General features: G+C 37.1%; 1 protein-coding gene across 2 annotated transcripts in view; it reads left to right on the plus strand.

The window, feature by feature from the left end:
- Positions 1-22,636, plus strand: part of CAMKMT (calmodulin-lysine N-methyltransferase) — a 212,371-nt gene that overhangs the window by 148,699 nt on the left and 41,036 nt on the right. For both annotated transcript variants that reach the window (XR_007777096.1, XM_009091232.4), the window contains exon 4: positions 19,287-19,347. Coding sequence is in view for 1 of the 2 variants with exons in the window: in XM_009091232.4 (XP_009089480.1) it covers positions 19,287-19,347 (61 nt within the window). In the remaining variant the exon portion in view is untranslated. The remainder of the gene's footprint in view (positions 1-19,286; positions 19,348-22,636) is intronic.

Consider the following 22,636-nt stretch of genomic DNA (forward strand, 5'->3'; position numbering starts at 1 on the left):
ACACAGAGGGAATTTTCTCCTAGGCTCTAGTACTCTGTGTGCTCTGACATACACATTGCTAGGACTTTAGAAACAGGTTGTTGTCAGGTATCCAGAGAGCAACACTAGTATTTCCATGGGTTTCAACTCTCTCACATTCCTAATCCATCAGGTTTGAAGATATTATCAGGAATTGCAATCTAATCTCCTTCTCATGTCATTGTATTCTTCTTTTCTCTTCTTTTCTGCATTTTAAGCCAGCCAGGACCAGCTTTGTGAGTGATCAGTTGATACTGAAGGCATGACCCATAAGCACCCATATTTCTTCCATTTCCTTTCTCCTCTAAAACCTTGCCCTTTGCTCTCCCTTTCCTCTTCTCTCTCCCACTTTAGTTCAAGGGATATTGTTGGCCAGAATGACGCTGAGCCATTGAGATGCATGATGGGGCTTTCCTGGGCTGTGCTCCTCGTCACCTGCACAGAATCCAGTGCTCTGTGAGGAGGCCAGGGATCAGAAGCCAGAGCAGATCTCTGCTAGTCAGCTCATGCAGCAGCAGAGCGGATGCTTAGCTCCGACTTCACTCACGGATGCCTGCACCCTGGACACATGCACTTTCCCATCAGTATTTTTTCCAAATGTTAAACCATCCGGGAAACTGTCCAGAAACTCTGCTGCATTTAGTGCAGCAGACCTAGAATTGTTCATTTGGAAGGTTTTCAGACCTGTCTGCTGGCATCTGTCACCATGTGCACAGTACTGCCTGGGGTCAGTTTGACAGGGAATGTGCACCTCTGCCCTGCCACGCGGGGAAGAGGCGCTGGCTGCTTACCGGCAACTCTCCAGGTACAATTTGAAATCCTTCCTGGTCTGCCGGGTTTGGTTGCAGCTCTGTGGCTGAGAGCAGCCTAGCAGATAGGAAATCTGCTATCTTACATATCCTTCAACTGAACAGGATGTGGGGCTTGAATATGCTGTCTGTAGATGTGGGAGAGGGAAACTGCCTCTAGCCTGGAGCGGCTCTCCATGAGGATATATGTAGAGACAACTCATTTTGAAAAGGCCTGGTTGCTGGAAACATTTCTCCTTTTTTGCTGTTTTAAAGATTAAAGAACTTTTAATTGCCAAAAACCATCTGGAGTTAATTGCTAAGTAATTATGGTTTTTTAACAAATAGTATCTCTGATGTATAGCATGATATGCTACACATCAGATATGCTTAAAAATAAGCATGATACAGAAGTCCATTTCTGTTATTATTTCTTTCAGTTCCATGGGAGCCCTGGTGGGGGTAATATTTACCATACAGATCTTTTGATACAGATTTTGTGGTGTGGTACATTTTTATTGAGGACAGTCTAGGAGTGTAGCTACATCTCCCCTTGTTTCAGAAGCATGAATGGGAGATGCAAGCATGCTACTGCAAAGGCAGTCATTACATTCTGCAACTGTAATGCTGGCTTTACTGAAGCAAGGACAGAAGTACCACGTGTTTTGGGAATTGTACAGTAAAATCTGGTCTTGATAGAGTGCTACTCTACTCTCTCTTGCATTTAGTTTATTTATGGCTAGAGAAGATACATACTATTCTTGAATCTAAATTGTCTGTTCTCTCCTCTATCACTGACTCCCTGTAAGTCAGTAAAGTTATGCAAATGTTAAATCAGGGTGAGATTACAATTGGAATTTTCACACTGCAAAATTATATATACAAAATTAATACTAGGTTATGAAAAAAAAAAGTCAAAACCAACATTGAACCGTATAACATGTTTGAGTTGTAAGTGGTTATTATGTGTACATGCATATATATGAACTGTTAGGTACTAGGAAAGCACTCAGCATTGGTTTACTTTGTTTTGTGGTTTCTGCAGATTAACAAGACAGCAAACATCAGTTTTAGTCATGGTGACTTGTCTATGGTTTCATGATATGAGCATCTGTCTAATGCAGCAGACATTACCTGCAATTCTCTTAAAATGATGCAGTACCTATCATAAAAAATGAGGCTGTTTGCTTTTTAAAGGAACAGCACGATAGCACTTGGCAGTACCCTCTAGTTTACTAGCTAATAGTTCAGACAGGCTAAGATGGCTCTTCTGTCCAAACAGAAGGGTTGAATATGTTGCTTCTCTCTTATTTCTGAAGTGTGTAATCTAGTTCCACAGACCATCTGCTTGGTTGCTGTAATATTTCTCCTCTTTATCCTGCCTAACAAAATTAAGGTGTACAACAATACCCAGGGGATGGTTGGAATGGTGCCTTTAAACCACATTTGTGTATCTTTCCTATTTTCCTGTTCTGTCATTTTAGCAATAGACGCATAGATAAGTTTGTTTCTTATTTAATCTTTTCTAAATAAAGAGAAGTTTTCTTGCCCTAAGAATCAGTATTGCAGCAGTGTTAATGTGTTCTCTCATGCATATGTTCCCAAAATTTGTAGCCAGTAATAGCATTTTATTGTATCAGTTTGTTTCAACAGTGAAAGCTGAATTTTTTGAAAAAAAATCTGATATTGCAATGTGACATTGCTGCTTTGCTGTGACTAAATACTTGCTTTATTCTTGTTTTAAATGGAAGTATCACAGCATTACATAGAGCCTACCATAATGTGTTGCCCCTCTTCTGGATAGTATAGTTTGAAAATCCCATATATAGAGATCAATTCAGTGAAAAAGATAGTTTATTCTATGGTATTTATTTAATAAAGAAGAAAAAAAGAGAAAACCCAAGCTGAACCTTTGGAATTCTTATTAAGCAGGAAGAATGCATTTATACAGACAAATTGGCATGGATTCCCAGAATGCACGTCTCAGAACATTGCTAGAAAAAGAATGGTGTAAAAATATTCTGTCTTTGGTTGAAACTGAAGTCAGATGGCAAATCTGTAAATAGACATTCAATGTTCATTCAGGTGCTGTGACTCAGAGGTGAAGTGAACGGACCCGGCACTGCCGCGGTCAGAGCTGTAACACTTTGGAGCCACTCTTGTGGAAAGAGAAGCCGGAGAGGACAGGAGGTGAGCAGTGATTGCATTGGTCATGTCAGGCTGGTCCTGGGCATTTTGGTACTGGCAGGCCTGTCAGAGCAATGACTGCCCCTGAGGAGGTTTCAGTTCCGCTGGATGCTTTGGAAGTTACTTTGGAGGTATAGTTGTTGAAAGAGAAGCTGGGAGTAATAATTCTGCAAACCATTGCTGCGTACAAGGAATCTTGGATGGAAGAAAAACACATGCATGCATGGTGGGTTAATATATATATATATATATAACATTTATATTTTATATATGTATATATATTTAAAATCCCAGTGTCTCAGAAGTGCTTCTACGTGTTAAGTAGAAAGCATTTGAAAAACCATTGTCCCAGTGCCACGTTTTCATTGCTAACCAGTTTACTCGAGTCAGCGCAGCCTTGACTCCATCAAAGCTGCCACCTTTGTTTTGTTTACTTTGTTATTCTTGTTTGGAAAGCAGGGAAATAGTGTGCAATTAGGTACAGAGTTTCTCATGGAGGATAACAAGAGTGTCACTGGAAGTCTACATGTCTCAAACAGTTATTAGCTTTCTCATCTTACTAAAAGCTCCCATGTTCTTCAAAATTTTCTTAGTTTCTTTGTATGCAAAAGCAATAAACTCAAAGAGGAATACCATTACTGGGGTTTTAAAAACAAATTTAGATGCTTTCTGAGAAGTTGAAATGGGCACAGCTAAATGGAAAATTACAAGACTCTCTAGATAATGGAGAATATTTTGCTGGTGTCTTGTCGCTCTCATTGAGAGTTTTCAAATTCTGGAATAATAATTCATGTTGTTTAGTGTACAAATCACAGTAATCTCAATTGAATACTTACAAATATCCATTTGGTCCAAATGTTTTCCAGTGACATTAATATTTAATGTCTCTGAAAACAGGATACCTTCTGCTTTTCTATAACTGCTTAGACTTCATTGTCCAATTAAGTCTGAAACTGAAGGGAAAAAAGAAAAGGTAAGACATATGTCATACCTCTTACAACCCTTCTTGGTGTGCAAATCATTATTATCTTTTTAGGGAAAATAATATAAGAAGGATGATCCTATTCAAATTTTTTTTGCAGCTCTTTTGGGTAGAATTAGCTGGCCTGTGCATTTCAGGTTTAACTTCACCATGAATCTGTCTTCCTTACCAAATGGATTGTAATTTTCTGAACCAACCTTTCCACTTGAGGCTAATCCTTTTAAGAAGAGGTAATTTTCCTGTTTATCTTAATTGACATGTTCCCTAAATTTCAATCTCTGCATTAACTTGACCTTAATTATGTGGCCTCATTGAAGAAATGAAGGTTACCCAGACAAGTTCCTTGCATGATTAATATTTTTTATTGTGTTTGTAACAATTAAAAATCTGAACCCTCTTCCTAATCTTTTTGTTCAATCATTTCTAAAAATGTGTGTAAAGAGTACTTATGGTGCTTTTTGGTCTTTTTTAGGAAAGTATTATATCTGAGATATATACTTTGATGTAAACTAGTGTATTTCCATGTTTCTCTTTTCGTAAGAAAAGTATGCTTTGATTTTTTAAATGCCATCATTTAGTCTTGATAGGCTTCTACTGCTAAATGTTCCATTTCTTAAAATTAATTTTCCTCCAGTCAGACATGCATTACATACAGTAGTAGATTATTACAAGTTGGAAGTCTTCTAGTACTGTCAGATAGACTGGGTTAGTCTTTAACTCTGAACCATTGATTCATAGCTTTTAATCACTATTTATCTGAATAAAATTTGATTAAATACTTCTAATTCGAGCTATAGTTACTACTGACTTTAACTTAGAGTAAGCAGTAAATGCCTAAAATTCATGCATTAGAAGTTAATTCTCACAGTCACAGAAGGCTGAGCAGACTTGCAAGTAGGAAAGGACTTCATGCTCCAGGTGTTTTTGTCCTGTACAATTGAGTTGTTAGAAAGAGACTACAGTACTTTGGGAAAATCTAGCACTGCTGTTATTATCAGTAACATTCACAGCTGATTTGTAGTAAAATGCAAGATGCTCTAGTCTCTGAATAAATATCTTTCTGACTGCACTGGATGATAATTGCTCTGCCTGCACTTTCTTTGGCACCTACTTATCTCAGCTGAAATGATTGATAAAAATATTTTTGTACTGACGTTGAACACTTCTAAATTATATAATGATTTTTGTATTATTTCACATTTACTCCGAAGTTCATGCTAAATTGAGTTTCACTGCTGTCAGTATCTTTATTAATCAGGATAGGAGAAGTATGGTGTGTTTCCCACCTTTTTGCACAAAATCGATTTTTACAGCAAGACTTCCTCTTTCTCTTCTTGGAGCGACATGGAGAGTTATGTACCAGGATATCAAGTCACTGACTTCAAACAGAAGACAAATTCACTAAAGTGAAAATGATTGTGATAGTTCTCTAATTTCCCCCCCAGTGTATGTAAAACTGACTTTTAAAGTGTTTAGTGGATAATGGATCATGTAAGGTCAGTACTAGCCATAGCTGTTATGGCTATTATTTTCTCCTTTCATGGGAGGGTGCTCAGCAAAATGAGATTGTCACGCTCTTTTTTTTTTGAGAGGACAGCGACAGACAGTTAAAAGCCTCTTCATGTAAGGATGTTATTTCATAAAGACACCAGCACTGGATTATCCCCTTCACTTTAAACTTCTGCCAGCTTGTACAAAGAGATAAAACAAAATAGCCCCAATCCCAGGGGTGGAGAAGTGCTGGCCAGATCTGCCCATGTCCACAGCTTTCATTTTGATTAGTCACATGTGAGGAAAATTCACTTAGGCTGAGAGGTAAATTTAATACCAGTTATGCCCATGCTGTTCATATCACAACCATTTTCACATGATGCCACTTAATTCCCTAAGAAGCAGAAAGGTAAATCGGTGGCTGGCCAGCTAAGGTGTCATAATGCATTAGGACCAGGGCTCGCTGCAGGGGATAATGGTTCTGATTGCTGTTGACTCATGTCTCCACCAACTGCCTCATGTAAAATAAGTGACATTTAAAAGGCATCAAGATGTGAGAAGAGGTGAAAAAAAAAAAAAAAGGAAGAAGGAAAAGCAGAGTACTAAACTTGCCACTTGAACATAAAGTCCCTTTTTCACCCTAAGTGGTATAAAAATGATAACTCAACATGCCATAGGTGACCTGTGCTGTGCTTTGAACTTCCTGTCTTGTGTTTTTAGAGAAAAATCTGTAAAATTGCTTCTGGGAACTGCTCCAACATGTTATCATTTATTTCCCATTTAATTTTTTTTTTTGCTGTTTTTTTTGCCCTTGGATATCAGTCTATTCATCTTTTAAAAAGCTTAAGGCTGAATCAAGTTAGGGAATGGTATACAACAAGAGGCAGCCTAGTCTCTGAAGGCCCATTTAAGTCTATTTTTATAAAAAGAATCAAATTCCAGTTTACAGTAAGCATATGCTTCAGTTGACATCTGTTTCTAAGACTTGGATGCTTTGTTTGCATAACAGGCACCAATAAATGGCCTTGTTTTAAGTCTGCTCACTCAGTTGTATTTGGGTTGTTCAGCTGGGGATTTGAGTTGCAGCTGATCCCCTACCGCTCGTAGCAGATACGAAAGGGAAGAAAAAAAATCTGAGAAACACAGTCTTATTTATTAATGCAGATTTCAGCATTCTCAACAACCCACTTTCTTTTTGTTAGGTGACTACTAAATACTTGTTTGCCCAAGTAGAGAAGCATTTGAAAGTATCAAGTATTAAAGATAATAAAAAATTGATTTTTTTTTAATGTTGTATTTAATAACATTTGTATGGTTCTCAACTGACAAAGCCTGGTGCATGTAATGCTGGGAATTAAGTGGATGATATGTGTAAGAAATGCATTTGTTATGGCATATACATTATAGTGATTTTTAAAAATTACTTTTGTTTTCTTTAAGTGTCCATGTCCTACTGATGACAGTGTCTAAAATATTTTGTAAGCAAAATTTAATTATGTCTGCTTTCTTGGGAAAGCAAATTCTGGACTTCTCAAGGGAAAATTCAGAAGTGTATGTATTGCTTCTCTAGCTTGCAGAATATAAACCTTTCTCTGTGAAGTGATGCACTCTGTTGCAATTATATGGTATTTCTCTCATATGTATAACAGTTTCAACACACTTCTAGGAAACCTAGGTAATGCCTGTAAAGAGTACAAAAATGTATCAGTAGTATCACAGCTCTATAATTACCTTGCTTAATAACTACTGTAGTTTTCTAAAAGCAATAGTATCAGCACTGCTTCCTTGTTAGTATTTTGAACTTCCCCCCTAAATTATTGTCAAGTGCTCTCTAGTAGTGTACAGAATATGTAACATATTTCAAGTGGATTTACTTATCAACTTTTTCTAGTGGTACCAACAGCAGTAGTGAAATATATCTACTCCATTTACTCTTATCCATTGCACCTACTTTCTTTTTCCCTTTAATTTTTATATATGGTAAAAATTTCATTGAAGAGAGATTTTAGATGACAGGACTGTAATTTTAAAACCAATAGAAGAGGTGTAAGCAATTTGAGCTTAGCTGAAGCATAATCTTAGGTTGTCAAGAAGAAACCCATTCTCCCTATGCTAATCAATCAGTATATCAACCAACCAATCATCTCCTCAGCTTAGCATATATCCTAAGGTTTGATATATCTATTAACTGCCCATCATGCAGCTGGTCTCCAGTTGATGAGATTCCCCCTATCTTGGCATTTGGAGGCAGACAACTGAGCTATCAGAGCCTCAGATAAATACTAAGTGGAGATTTCAATCCTGTTCCTGATAGCAAAAGACAATCCAGGAATATAGAATATATTTTTAGAAAAGAACACACAGAGAATTACATTTTCAACAGTGTGTTATATGTGAAAATTGCATATATTTCATGATCCCTTTTTCCTCCACCCCCTCCCTTCCCAGAAGTGGCAGGAAATTACTCTTATATTGTGACTCAAACTCTTAACAGAAAAAGAGAACAAGAAAGAGCTAAAATTAGTTTTTAACTGCTAATTACTATAATGGTGTTATACAACTCCTTCAAAAAAAAAAAAGTGATTTTCCTTGTTATTGCAGCATTGTTACTCTATTGATGAAGAGCTCTGTGAAAATAGTGTGTCACAACAAACTTAAACCTTAGGGGGAAAAGTCTGAATTTCAGACTATTATATACCTGCCTCTCTATTTGTGAAGTTTGAGCTCAAAACTCATTAAGTAAAAACACAAACTAGGTGTTGAAGAGTCTACCTGCTAGTATGGAAGTCTGGCATGAGATTTAAAGTAGTGTTTCAAGGTGCAAGAAATGCTGTAGAACTTGATGACTTACTGTGTTGGCTTTGCCATTAGAAAAAAACTACCTCAATAAAGTGGCCTAGACTGCATTGGCTGCATTTTGTAAGAGCTTGCTACTCCCTAGGGAGAATCCTAGGGTCACCCAAGGGTCTGTGGTCACATGGAATGCAGTGTAGGACACAAGGGACAGGTCACCCACTCAAACTGCACTATCAAAAGATGGGGCCCAGTCTCTGTGCTGGCATATGACTGAGCAATTCCTGAAGTCAGAGGATGTGTGGTCACTTAATTAAAAATTTGATCAAGTCTCCTCCCTGACCTACCAACAATAAACATAAGCATATTGTTATGAGGTTAGCTTATAGGCCTTTTCATGCTTTCATTTAATTGAATTGAGTGTAATGATTTGCTTTGCTTTTGTTCCTTTGTTTCTGAGACTCAAACCACTGAATGTTCTGAAATACATTTTCTCAACACTGAAAAATTGCATAAGTCTCTAAGCTACATATCTTAGTCAAAGCACATTGCTCTTGACACAAGAGCACTTCTGTGTCAGTGTAGAAAAGTAAGTTTTTATGCCACTCTACAGTGTTTTTCAGCAGAATTCTTGTAGCACCTATTTGCATTTTTATGCCTTGTAAAATAAAAATGTCATGGTTTAGGTCATGGTTTATTACAGTAATATGGAAATGTGAAAGTAATCAGGGAAACTATTTCAGGCTACTTTGAAGACTAAATTCTAATCTTATCACTTTTATATCCTCCTTTACCATAACCCACTGAAACACTGATTTCCTGAGAAGGTTACCCTTGGATTTGACTCTACAAAATGATCCAAAGCACTAATATATATTATTATAATAAAGGCTACTTTGTTTCTCAGAAAGACCATGCATATTTTAGAAGCAAGGCTGGTTCATTAGCTGGGATACACAGGCATAATACCAGATGAAGATCTGGCCCATTGTATTTAGTGGTCATGAGAAGTTTCTGACCAATAGCTGTGGTTCTTGAAACCCATTCAGGCAAAACCAGCTTTCAACAATGGTAGTGGAAGTTCTCTTGTGTTGCCCTGTGAATATATGTCAAACCTCACCTGGAAGGAGCTGGAGGATCCTGAAATCCTTGGCCTTTGAGAAAAAAAATTGTAAATACTTTCCTTTGATATAGATTTGCCTAAACTCTTACAGTCTAAATTCATATGGAATGTTTACCCATAAATAGATGAAAAGTCTGGTTCATCTTTGTGCAGCATTCTCGTTTATAGAACTTGTTACAAATCTTATTCCATGTAAGAGATGAAAACAAGGTTTAGTGATATAAGGAGATTTTGGGCACCTGCTGCAAGGTGGCAGTCAGTAGTGTAGACTTTTGAAAATCACACATTTATTACCCTTTGAAATTACCCCGGGTGAAAGAATCAAGGCCTCTTCACTACAGGCACCTAACAAATTTATCTAAGAATGTGAAGGATGCATGATCACCCATTTGCCAGAACATGAATTCCAGAGTAAACTGTTTTGTTAGACAAATTCTGCCCAAAGCCTTCAAATTGAACAGTGCATGCAATTGTTATTTCCACTTGTGCCAAGTTTATATCTCCTGGTTGTACAGACCAGACACTTTTCTAATTTTGGTAAACTGTGTAGAATGGTGGAGTTTGACAAAGGAAAAAAATATGAGTCAGAGCTGCTGGAACCTAAAAGGTGTTGTCTTTATTTAGTTTATTTGATGGGGAAAAAAAACAAACAGAGGAAATCCAAGCTCTAGACACAACTTCTGAAACTGCCCAAATAAATTCCACTTTATTTATCTTGAGCATTACATAGGAGTGCATAGGGCAATTACACAAACTTCCATGTTCTGTATCAGGTACTTGAGGAAGATAAGCAATATTAGTAACCCATGTTAATCTACAGGCTTTTACCTTCTCTACCTATCATATATCTCTAAACCCCAAAACGAACAACCAAATGAACCCAAACCATGAAACCCCACGGGGTGGGGGGAGAAAAAAAACAACCACAAAAAACTCCCCAACTAGTTTCCTCACTTTATGTACAGACAAAGTGAAACTAAGATATTGGAATTGACAAAATAGAGATACAAGGCTACAGCTGAGATATGGTTGATTGTATCTTTAAGCTATTGTGAATACTGGAAAAAGGCAGTTATTTAATTGAGCTATCCAACTATTTGCCTGGACATGGTTCTTTAAAATCTTCCCTTCTCTATTTAGTTTCTTGTTTGTGAAGCAAATAAATATGTATGCACTCCAGGTTTATTGTTACATATTTAATGGTACAGTTCAAAATCATTGAATATTCTTTTTCTAGGCTTCTCAGAATGAGTGCTCATTTAAATCAGATATTATGAAAACCAGATGACTAATCCTAAATTCAGGTGTACTACCACTCAGGCTAGGCAGATTGCTAGTTGATCATGCTAAGATGCTCCCTTATCCATTATTGGATCTGAAAAAGAGAAGGATTAAGAATTATCTGACTTCTCAGTTAATGTGCAAATCATCTAAAAGCTCAGCTTAGAAAGGTCTTAGAAAGCAGAACAGCACTAAAATAATAATAATGTCTTGAGAAATTTTAATAATATAAATGTGCCGTATCACATTTTTAGAGTGAAAATAGAGTTTTGTGGTTTCTATCTCAGATGGTCTTTTATCTCTCTCTTCCTGTTTTTGTAATTATGTATGAATGTCCTAGAACTCTACTTCTAATTAAAATTTTTTATTGCAATTAGAAGTTGTCACTTGGGACAAATTCACACTGCTGGAATTTAATAACAATTATAATATTTTCAGGCAATAGTAGAAAATAATTTGATAAATATCTTTGGAAATGAGCATTAATCTATTTACTTAAAACAAAGCATAAGGCAGGGAAGTAAAAGTATATCTTGGGAAATATATTTGTATAACGGATCTATGATCTTTGCAGGGGTTTTGTCTGTAATACATATTTCTAGTATCTTTCTCTGCTCTTGATTATGGTGAAAAACACCCTTCATTGAAAAGATTGAAACACTATTTTTCTGTTTTTTCAAGAAACAGGAGAGTCTGTGAACCAGAAGGCATCTCTTAATGTTCCCTCTTTGCATTTTTAGGCTAGTTCTGCTGTTTGCTATAGTAATATTTGTTTTAGCATTTCTATCACTCCAATATGTATACTTGCCTTTCAAAATCTGTGAAAAGTATTTAAAAAGAAAAGAGAAAATGCTAGTATTTCAAAACCCTATTATAATGCATTTTCAAATATGTCAGACACATCTTTGTTAAAATTAAACCAAGGATTGGTTTTGAGCGAATAGCCCTATATCCTTACAGATGCTGTGGATGGATGCATCTAAGCTGCTTATTATATTGATGGGTTTTGCTGCTCTGCAGCAAATGAAAACAGGCAGCTGCTTCCTCCATCAAAGCAAAAAGCAGCCTGAGTTTTTATTAAACGAGTGTTCATTTCTTCTATTGCCAAAATTCTTACACAAAACAAAAGAGCAGTTTTAGCACATTATTGCTTAACTAGACATGAACAACTGACAGCAAGTGATAAGCCTGTCTGCTTTTCACAACTGGTAATCATTTTTGGAATAGATGTTTTAATATAGTTGAATATAAAATTTTGTAATTTACATCTACAATGGTACATAAATTTATAGATCCAGTTTTTTGCAGGAGAATGAAGGCTATAATCACAAAAGGTTTGTTCCAGTGTTGTTTAATTTTTAATAACTATTTGAAAACTAGGTACCCCCCCCACCCCACTCCCAACACAAATTCATTCATTTGAAAAAGATGTTAAAGACAATCATACCAGTAGATTTGTACAGTTGGCCAATTTTTCTTATGGAAGGGATATGAGTACATTTACAGCTTTGACTTGTTACTGTATTTCCACATCAGTTCCACCGAGCCTCTTAAGTTTGTGCTCTAAAAGACATTTGCAGATTGCAGACCATCATGTTTCCCTCCTAGTTGTGAATAATAATGAGAATGAAAGTGAGAGATACAGTGCTGAGGCCATTTTGCGTAGGCTGAAGATCTCAGCCAGTGCTTATACATATTTTTCAATGATCTGAATATCATGAATTCTGCTTTAGATTGGAAGAAAGACAAGAGTTTTCTACAAAATGTATGTGCATAGGGAAAAAATGTTTCTCTTTATATTCTCTTCTATTTTTTTTTCTGGTGTTCTTGTACCTTTTCAAACTCACTTATAGCATTCCTGCTGTGGAAAAGTAAGCTAGCCATTCTCCCTGCCTCAAATTACTCCTCTTCACTGGACTTAAAAGGTGGTTTGCCATCTGCAAAAGCCAGGTGCAGTAAGGCACAGATATAAGGTGCTACTGTAAAGGCTATTAAATAATTTTATTTTTTCACACTGTGTGCATTTATTGCTGAAGTTACTCACTTGTAAATACTCTTGGGGTAAATTTCAGAATGGAAAACCTCAGATTGGACAACTGGACTTTCAAAATATGTTAGCTCTTATATATGCTGGTATATGAGGTGGTCAAATCTCCAGAGGGACACAGTATTTGGTAGCTGTCCTCCTTTTGAAAATCTGCTCTCAAATTCATTTTTGTAGTAAATAATTCTACAGTTCCAGGCACACCATGTGCAACTTTCAATGATGAGCCGTTTTTATCTGCATCTGCTGTAGATAGGTATAAACTTAAAATTCAGTGTACTGAAAACAGAGTGAAACAACAAGGATTTTCTTCAGTGAGTTTTTTCCTTGCTTAGCAATTTCCTCCATTTCTTCATTTTACTAAAGTGACCAGGTTTGTCTTTGGATTATTATGAAAGGTATTTTCTATGGAATATTTTCACTTCTCTTTGCTTGCATTTTATGGTGTCTAAAAAATGAATATTTGTAGTATTAGTGCCTTATCATGTGTGTTTGTATTGTTTAATTCAATAACTTTAGGTGGGATCTTAGGTAGCAGGGATTGCCGATTATCCTTTCATCTGTGTCTCATTTTGCATGCTGTGTGAATAAGGGAATGAAAATAAAATCTTTATTTTCCTGACTATCCCAAGCAACATTTTTTAACAGTAAAATTATATTGAAAAGGGGCTTGAGGTATGGAGTTTGAAGAAAGTTTAGAGCTAGAAATATTTTTGAGAGCTATCTATGCCAACTAACTACAGCAGTGCAATTATTAGCAGGTAATCTTTACTCAAGCAATTACTCAAATTAGAACACCCATGTTCTATGTTACTACCAAGGTGTATTTGGCAGACATACACTGTGCCTCCACCTGGTATCTAGTCTTAATTGTGCTATTCATAATTTCATGTTTTACCTTTGACTTGGAAGTGAAGTTTACTGCTCCACTGACAGAAGAGCTCATAATATTGGTTAGAGTTTAATTTTGAAATTAAGTAAGTACTCCTAAGTACTGTGCTGTTGAACCTTGATTTTGATCCGCTCTCTTACGTCTCCAGCAGAGGTATTACCCTCAGATCTGCTTACCCTCAGCAGATGGACTGTGCTTCTTGCTGTGCATGGTGGTGGTGATCCACAGAAAAACTATCCAGGATAAAATGATCAAACTTATCTTCCAATATGACTTGGATACAGTCACACAGTCAGTAGAAAATAAGGTTTATACTGTAATATTAGGGTCGTGACAATGCTATAATACTCTAAGGATGGAAGAACCTTATTTTAAGATCCCAGAATTCCTTATGTTATATTCCTAGAATAGCTTTTCCCAGTAAATACCTTAGTTTTGGGGATTTTCCATCTTCTCTACAGTCTTTTAGCAGAGGTGATGGGGAATAATTGCCTGTCCGGACAGGCCATTAATTTAACACCTCTGCACAGTCTATTGTAGTGCTAAAGATTTTTCTGCTCTCCACTAACCATGTGTCTTGGTGTGGAAGGATAAAAAGTGCCTTACTTAGGGTCAGAAAACAGTTCATCATTGCTCAGTGCAGCTGTTGGCATGACTTTTGAGACATTATTCATCACTTTCACCTGAAAATGCTTTTTCTTTCCTCTCACTTTGATGACTGTTAAAGCAAATAAGGTGATTTCATGTAGTCAAGAATCAGAACATACTAGAAAAAATATCTTTTTGAGTGTATTCATATGGGGAAAATGACTGACTTTTCAAATTTAAATTGTCTTTGCTTTTGAGGGCAAAGATAGGATTTGTACAAAATTTACTTGAGACTTCAGATGAATAGGAAGACATCTCATAGTTTAATAGTGCAAATAAAAGACAAAATTTGAATGTTGAGATCAGACATCTGAACATGGGACTGTGAGAAGTGTTAGGGAAATGTGAAAATACTTTCAATTTGGCTTAGCTTTGAAAGTAACTTCTTAATCTGCTAGCATGAGTTAAGCACTTGTGGGACAGCTTTATACCTCCTACTCAGAGCTCTCAGGGACAGCTCACCTGTCACCTCCGCTTGTCCCCATGTTTCCTGTGTGTAGTGCTGGCAGACAGTAGAGAAGAGGTCCACTAATCTTGCACTATCCCAGTTAATCAGTAGCTGCCATGATTTCTTTGTACCTGTGGAGCACAGCTGAGACATAATAGCTCCAATAGTCAGATGTCTTTCTTAAAAATACATGTCTCAAAATTCTTTCCTACTGACATGATGTTCTTTAAGAACTTCACATCAGATCTCAATATTTGGTTGACAGCATTCTTTAAAATATGTGGTAAAAAGCAACAGGAGGAGAGAAACTTTTTTTTTTTTTAATACTGGATAATTTATTTCTGGTAGACAGTTTTCTGTACTATCAGAGTATTCAGCATTTTTAGATTTGTTGCAGAAGAAGCACAGGTTTTGTGTAGCTTTGGACTAGGGCTCCAGCTGATTGTTAAAACACAACATCCTCAGAAGGCTGTCTTCACATGGCTTAGTCCATGTGAATTGAAGGTTGCTTTAAGAAACTATTGTGCTATTACTAGTGCAGAAAGACCTGATGCTTTCCAATAGCAAGCACTATGAGAGTGATAAAAACATCTTAAGTTATGTTTCTTTCCATTATTATGATTTTTTAAAATGTTGTTCTTCTGTAGGAAAAGCTTGGATACCTTTACTTGGTTACATCATACCTCATGGTGTAAGGATGACTTGGATTATTTTTCTCAGTCTTCCCATAATTTCATTCTGTGTGTCTAAGTAACTCTGTCTCTGTCTCTTACTTTGGTTCCTGATGTGCAAACTTGAGATAGTAGAAATTCATGATATCATCAAGTTCTTGTGAGGTAGACTCCATTGCTGTGGTGACATTTTATGATATGGTGACAGGAGCTGTAGGAATGCCTGTGTTTTGTGATGCATTTGTAGCATTTCTCTATTCACCATTGTACAATTTAATTATTATATTTTTCTACTCTTTCTACTGTAATACATACCATAAATCTGTCTGGAAGTAGACATCATCTTTCTTATGGCACTTGTAGTGAGAATCCTGCTCCATCCTAGTGGTGAAAGGATACTTCAGGTGTTGAAATGTGGGCAGGCATGAGTTCTGTCTTTGTCCCATGTCTTCAGACATGCCCATTCTTGAGGGTGTCCTTTGAATGCCAGTGCAATTTAATTTTTTCAAATGTTTCAATAGCGATTCCAATGCTTTCTGGCAATTAGTCTCTGTTTTCAAGTTGTAGTTATCAAGGTGGTGGTAAAGGTTTTTAAAATCTCCAGTAAATGTCATAAAATATTTATTTTTGCAAAAAGAAACTCTTGTTTCTCTCTGTTCCATCATACAGAGAGATTTTTTTAGCCCTCTCTCTAGGACTTGTAGAATATTTATAGCCTTGAAAATATAAGCACCATTTGGGGGTCTTTTGATATTCTTTTGCCTATCCATCTGTAAACAGTTTGCTATGATGTAAGGGATTGTACATGTAAATAGGTAGCATTCCAATGTTGTGTATTTATAATCAAATTCAGAAATCCAAATGAGAATAATTTTATTTTTAATATGAAAGAATTATTTAAAGTGTGTTCATAGGAAACCTAATCCATATCCATATGTATGTGTTTGCAGGAAATAAACTATGCTTTTCACAACGTAGTAGTAGTAGTTGTTAATTCATAGGAATTCTGCATTTCTGCATTACAGCTGTATGTTTTCTAACAGAAGCAGAACTATCTTTCTTATACTTGCAACTTCAAAATGTAGGTCATTGTGTTGGCAAATGTAGGTCAGAGTGAGGAGGAGGAAGACAGAATGCAAACTCCTCTACATGGATCTTTAAGCTTATCCCTGTTTTGAAGGTAAAGAGGCTTACCTACCTGTTCAGGCACGTGAAGCTTTTCCTTTCACTAAAATTAACACTGGTATCCTGGCTTCTGGCTTCTTAGCTTAGCTGGGAGCACTGTGTGCTTCCACACTTGCGACTTGTTCATGAAAGGCCTCCTGACTCCTGCTTCTTTAGCTTCCAGATGCTTATGCCATTGCTGAGGTGACCCTTCCTTCCCTGTGGGGGAAGGCAGCGGGAAGGAGAGCTGGGTGCAATGCTGGCATCTGCCTAAAGAATCCATTGTCCTTGCAAAGGTGCTTCACCCTTCTCTCAGCACAGAGCTATCTGATACACCTGCAGTTCAAGCCGGTATCAACATTGAAATGGCAGCAGGGGAAGGAACGGTGACCCCTCAGAAAAGATTCAGTGACACCATTCAAAGTGCCCTCTCAATAATAACTGCAGAAAAGTGAGAGACATTTGACTGAGGGTACTGAAAAGTCAGATGTTGAAGGATGTTTGCTACAACTGACTAGTATTTTTTAAATTCACTTAGGCTAGAAGTTTGCTATGAAAGTGTTTCAGTTTTTTATGTCTGTGAGTGTGAGGGGGTTTGTAATGTGAGATATGAGTATTATAAATAGTGTTAAATTAGCCGTGTCTTCACTAAATAGTAAAGAAAACTTTTATTGCTAGAGTATACACCAGTCCCTGCAAACTGAAACATTCTTTATGTTACACACTAAAATATTTAAACAGTCATTATATTTTTTGCGAAATCTGTCATTTTAGCATTTTTCAGTGCTCAAAAGCATGGAAATACTCAAAGGGAGATGAAAAACCCTGTACAATTCTTAGTGTATATTTCACTAAAGAATTAGTAGTCTTGTATGAGTATTTTATTTTAACCCTTAGCAAGTCTAAGCAAAATAGCACATTCAAAACCACCTGATCAGACTGTACTGTCATAAACAGAACAAATACAAGTATTGCATTTTGTCATACTTATGTCATTAGTCTATTTTTTCCCCTTTAAATATCTTTTTAATGCAAAAGTTATATGCAAAGTTTTGGACAAATCCTGTCTTGGCTTTTGCTTGATCTGCATTCAGTCAAGACATTTTTAAATTTTCACTATTTCTCACTTGGAGTAAGGGTAGTTCAGAATACTTACTGGATGGAAAGGACAAATTATATTGATGATGGTTTCAGTCAGGCTTTAAGTGATTTAAAGGATGACAGTTTTTCTCCCAAACTCCTGGTTCTGTTAAAAATGTAGTGATGGTTATAGCCTTGAGAACAAAATATGGTAAAAATGGTCTAAAGGATACACAACATAGTAAGCTGCATGGAATTCAACTTATTTGTCTAGAAATATCAAAATGATTCTCTATATGTCAAATAAGTTTACTGGAACTGTTGAAATGTCTGTAGTTCATAATATGAAGTTTGTGTCTCAATTCTTAATGTCATATGTTGGTGGAAGGGGGGAGGTCAACTCTGGATTTTACCTGTGGACAGACGCATAAGTATGGTTTTTCATTGCTAAGCAACCACAGATGAAAAACACATACAACCATAATTCAGCTGCATATGCCTTTGATTCTTCTTCTTTTAACTTTGGGAGCCTTTGCAGACACAACTCAAGTTCCTGAGTAGGAGTCTGGTTTCCTCAGGCCCTCTCCAGCAATGAAGTCTGGTGCCTACCAGAGAGCATTCCAGGCACACAGGATCTGTGCTGCCCTCTCCATGGGCCACAGCACTTTAGTTGAACATTCCAGTCAGGTGGGAAACTGGTCTGGCAAAACAGCTGGTTTCATGAGAGACTGCTTTTGAAGAAATTAATTTACATGGAAGCCTCCAATAGTTGTCAATGTTGATGATGACCATTGTAAGTGTTATGATGGAAGCTAATGAATTCATGAATAATACAGATTAGGTGCAGAAAGTGTGCTTGCTCCTGGCTATTTCTTTAGGAGAATGAGGGGAATTCAAATGAAAATGGCAGGGAAACAAGGATAAAATGAGAGAGGAGAGGTTTCTTTATACAGCAGGGTGAAACTGTGGTGCTTCCTGGTGCAGCTCTGGAAAGTTCATCACAGAACAACCAGAACAGTCCTTCAGTGCCTGTTAAGAAGAACTTACCATGTATATTTCCTCTTCTCCTTCTTCTGAACTTCTTGAGCCACAACTAGAAATCACACTTTTAGTGCTTTAGTCCTGGATTCGTCCTTAGCACGTGCTGCTGGTCAGTCTCCCTTACAGTCAGACTGATGCCTGACCTAACACAAACCAAGAGAAAAGGAGCTAAGTAAAAAGAAACTGGAAAGAAATGGAGTGACTGTAGGATGATGATGATGTAGCTAATGAAAAACTAGAGGGCTCCTGTCCCCTGTTGGAAACAGGCTACAAGGCAAAGTTGGCCTTTCATCTGGCCTGGTACAAACACGTTGATGTTCATGTGAATGCCCGCGTGAATTAAATTTTGTGTGGCTTTAAAGTCTTGAGTGTTGCATGTATATATGTAGATTTATGTGTATGTTTATGTGTGTGTGCATGTATCTATACATTTCTGATCATTAGTTGTGACGAAATCTATGAAATGCTCAATTCCAATGCTTAAATCCTTTTTTACTTTTCTTTATTCCATTTTATTATGGCAAATATAGAAAATAAAACAGTGGGTAGAGGTCTGCAAATGGTAATATGCATTCAAATATTATTTTAGACCAGAAAAAGGCTGTTCTAAGAAGGCAAATATCTTTGTTTTACAGGTCTCTGGCCATCTGAAGAAGTGCTGGCTTACTACTGCCTAAAGCATAATGAAATATTCAGGTACAGAGTTAAACATAAAAAGATATTTTCCAATCTCTTAGTTTTATTGTATCTGCATGGTAAAGATTGCTATGATTTAAGTCTTCAGATTAAATTTAAAATGTTCAAGGTGAAAGCATGTTGCTCTTAACAAAGAATTCTGAGCTGCCTTTGGGTACTAATATTGCACAGCAAGCTTTCTGCTATATGTCAAAGACTTTTGATTTCCACTCAAGGCGTTTTATTTCACTTTGATTTTTGGGAAACAAAAGTGAAGCTCCAATCGATCAGTGCTGATTGTGAAGGTCAGGAAAAATAAGATATTCTTTAAACTGACATCTGTTGCAAAAGCAAGCAAAATATTATCTGATGAAATACATAAAAATCACTGCATATAGTAAGAGGAATTGGCACCCATTTTTAAGTGTTGTGAAACAGTTTTGAAACATCCTTCACTTTTATTCAAAACTTGTAGAAGTCAGCTATCGAGGCTCCAATAGGAACATCTAAATATAAAATCCATCCTTCATCCACTTTCCTTCCCCCTGACTATACTGAGATTTGCACTTGGAAATCCTTGAAGTTTCATTGTCTGGAGGATGAATAGAATGCAAAAAAAGCTATTATAACAATGCATTTGGAGGCAAAAATTCTGTTCTGTGTGAGGGTGTAAGGCAAATACCAAGTAAACCAGACTTGGATACAAAATCCCAGTCTGTGTAAATATGGCATTGGGTAAAATCAGGAAGACCAAACTGGGAAGTCCCTGCCCCTTGTACCAAATGAGCAACTTGCTTAGACTCCAATCTGTAATCAAAGGCTGTCGGGTTTGTTGTTGCTGCAATGGCTTCTGAGGTATTAAAAAGTCTTTTTTCCCAGCTCAAAGAAGAAGTTGGGATTCTTCAGCTTTGGTTTTCGAGGTTGTTTGTTTTCTCTTATCTAATACAGTCTTTTTCTGACCCACTGAGGTCTGTCCAGCAGGTCGGGTCGAGGCACAATGACCACCCTCAGGGTGGTGTTTTCTTTTTATACTAAAAACTACATGTACTTTATTTACAGTAATTTCCCAATACCTATCACCTATGTTAGACAGTCTGTCTCTATCCTAAACCAATCCAAAAGTGCCACCATCACAAGATGGTGAACAAGAGGACAAGAAGAAGAAGGAGAAGGACAGAACACGCCCAGATTCCTCCATCTTGCCTCTACATCTCCCATCCTAAAAACCCCAAAATTCTACATTTTCACCCTGTGATAAATTCACTATCATTCTGTTCAAACCCTTGTGGCTTGTAACTCCTTGCACAAAGTTGGTAACTGTTTCCATGGGTTAAAATCGAAGGCACAGGTGTCTTTGACGCTGTGCCCAGGTCTCTGAGCCCCCTGCCAGGGTCTCAATTCTTCCAGGGCAGTCAGAGGAATGTCCTGGGTTCCGACAAAAGGCCTGGCACCGAAGTGTGCCGTGGTCCATAAAGCCTTGTTCCTGCTCCATCCACCACCTGAGCAAAGCACAGCCCATTAGGGGAGGCAGCTCATATGGCTGATGTGGCAGCTGCTGCTCCTTCCTCCCGGGTTGGTCGTGTGCCTTCTGCTGCTGTAGTGATGTCCCTGTAGCACTTTGCTGTCTGGCCCCATGCTCATATGTTCTACTTCTTCTCCAGGGCTCCTCACAGCAAGCCTCTTGTGCTGCTCACTCAGAGGGTATTTTCCTAGTTTGAGTATGCAAGCTGCAATATTCACAGACAACTAGCAGTCAGACTTCCACAGAGTAGTAAATGGGCAGTTTCACATCCTGATTTCTCAGGATTATGCCCTTCTGACAGTACTCTGAGTAGAGTTTCTTATGTGACTTCTCATTTATAAATGTCACTATATATTGCCTGAGAGACAGATACAACTTTTAAAACTTGCTAGTAAGGGAATTTGCACTGAAATAAATTTCATATGCATAAATATTTGTGTATTTATGTGAGTGCTCATTTACTTTGTACGTAGAAATTTGGTTCAAAATGCACTAACAGCCTTACACTGGTTACTTTCTGTGTTTATTTCAGTAAGTATGATTCTTATAAAGGAGTAAGTGCCTTGTAAGCTTTATATATAACCATATTTATATAGTTTTAATATATAATACACTTGGTTTAGAAAAATAAAAAGTTATTTGAGGAAAAACCTATAATCATTCTGTTTGAAAATTCAAATTGCAAATTTCCCCATAGGTTTTTTTATATAATTACTGGGTTTATGTACAGCTTGTTCCTCCAAGGTATGTCTTTCTTTTGTCTCATTTTGATTAAATAGGACAGCTAGACTTTTTTCAAATAAAATTTGTGGTGTCTAAGAAAAATAAATCTAACCCATCCAGACAGTGAGCATTATTATACAGTCATACAGCCTAGTCTGCTCGCCTCAGTGAACAAAATACCATTTTTATACTGATACTGATATGGCATCCTAGATGCTCTTCCTAAAAATCAGTGTTGAGTGAGTAGGGAGGTGACCCTTTCAGATAAAAATAGACTTTCAGATGTTAATGTTTTAAGGGAGAAGAGAAGGTGCACCAAAAAAAAGCAACCAAGAAACCCTCCAAAACCAAACTCAACCAAACAGTTTAGCTAAAATTCCATTTTCTGCCTGTCAGAAGTGTCTCAATGGGAATGCTCCTGCCAGCTGTAACAGTTGCCGCAGATTTTACTATAAAGCAGCATGTTCCTAAGCTGAGGCTCTGCCTTGCCCCAGACACTGCTTCACACACAGTTTCGGTGCAGGGTCAGCATCCCTCCCTCCTCCCCTCCTGGGGCAGGCCATGGCTCTGGAGGACATTCTTTATGGCTCCCCCTGCAAGCTCCCATCCGGCACACTCTCTGCGCCAAATTATATTTCACATGCACATCTTAATAACAGCACAGTATGGTCTAAGTTAAAAGCAGCCTTTTAGACCATGTATTCAGCCCTTTGATCGGGCTCAGTTTAGGCTCTTGACACTAACTTCGTTTCGTTTGCTGGGGCTTAACCGTTTGCTGTTCCCATCGTTGTTCATAACAGCATTGTTTGTAGGTCACTTGCAGTTTTAAGTGCTAATTGAAGGATCAGATTTCTTCGTGTGTAATTATTTTGTGGTATACAGCTTGCTTTAAAACTTCTCTCTTTTTAATATAAAAAGGCTTTTAGGCATAACTGTATGGAGAGATATATAAATAATATTAATTTCCCCATTTACTTCTCTAGCTGTTTTTGCAAGAATGAATGTGGATTAACATTGTTATCCTTTCCTAACAATTATCTTTCGCTACTCTAGCTAGTTTAGTTC

Source organism: Serinus canaria, chromosome 3 (genome assembly GCF_022539315.1).
Source record: "Serinus canaria isolate serCan28SL12 chromosome 3, serCan2020, whole genome shotgun sequence".
Lineage (NCBI taxonomy): Eukaryota > Metazoa > Chordata > Aves > Passeriformes > Fringillidae > Serinus > Serinus canaria.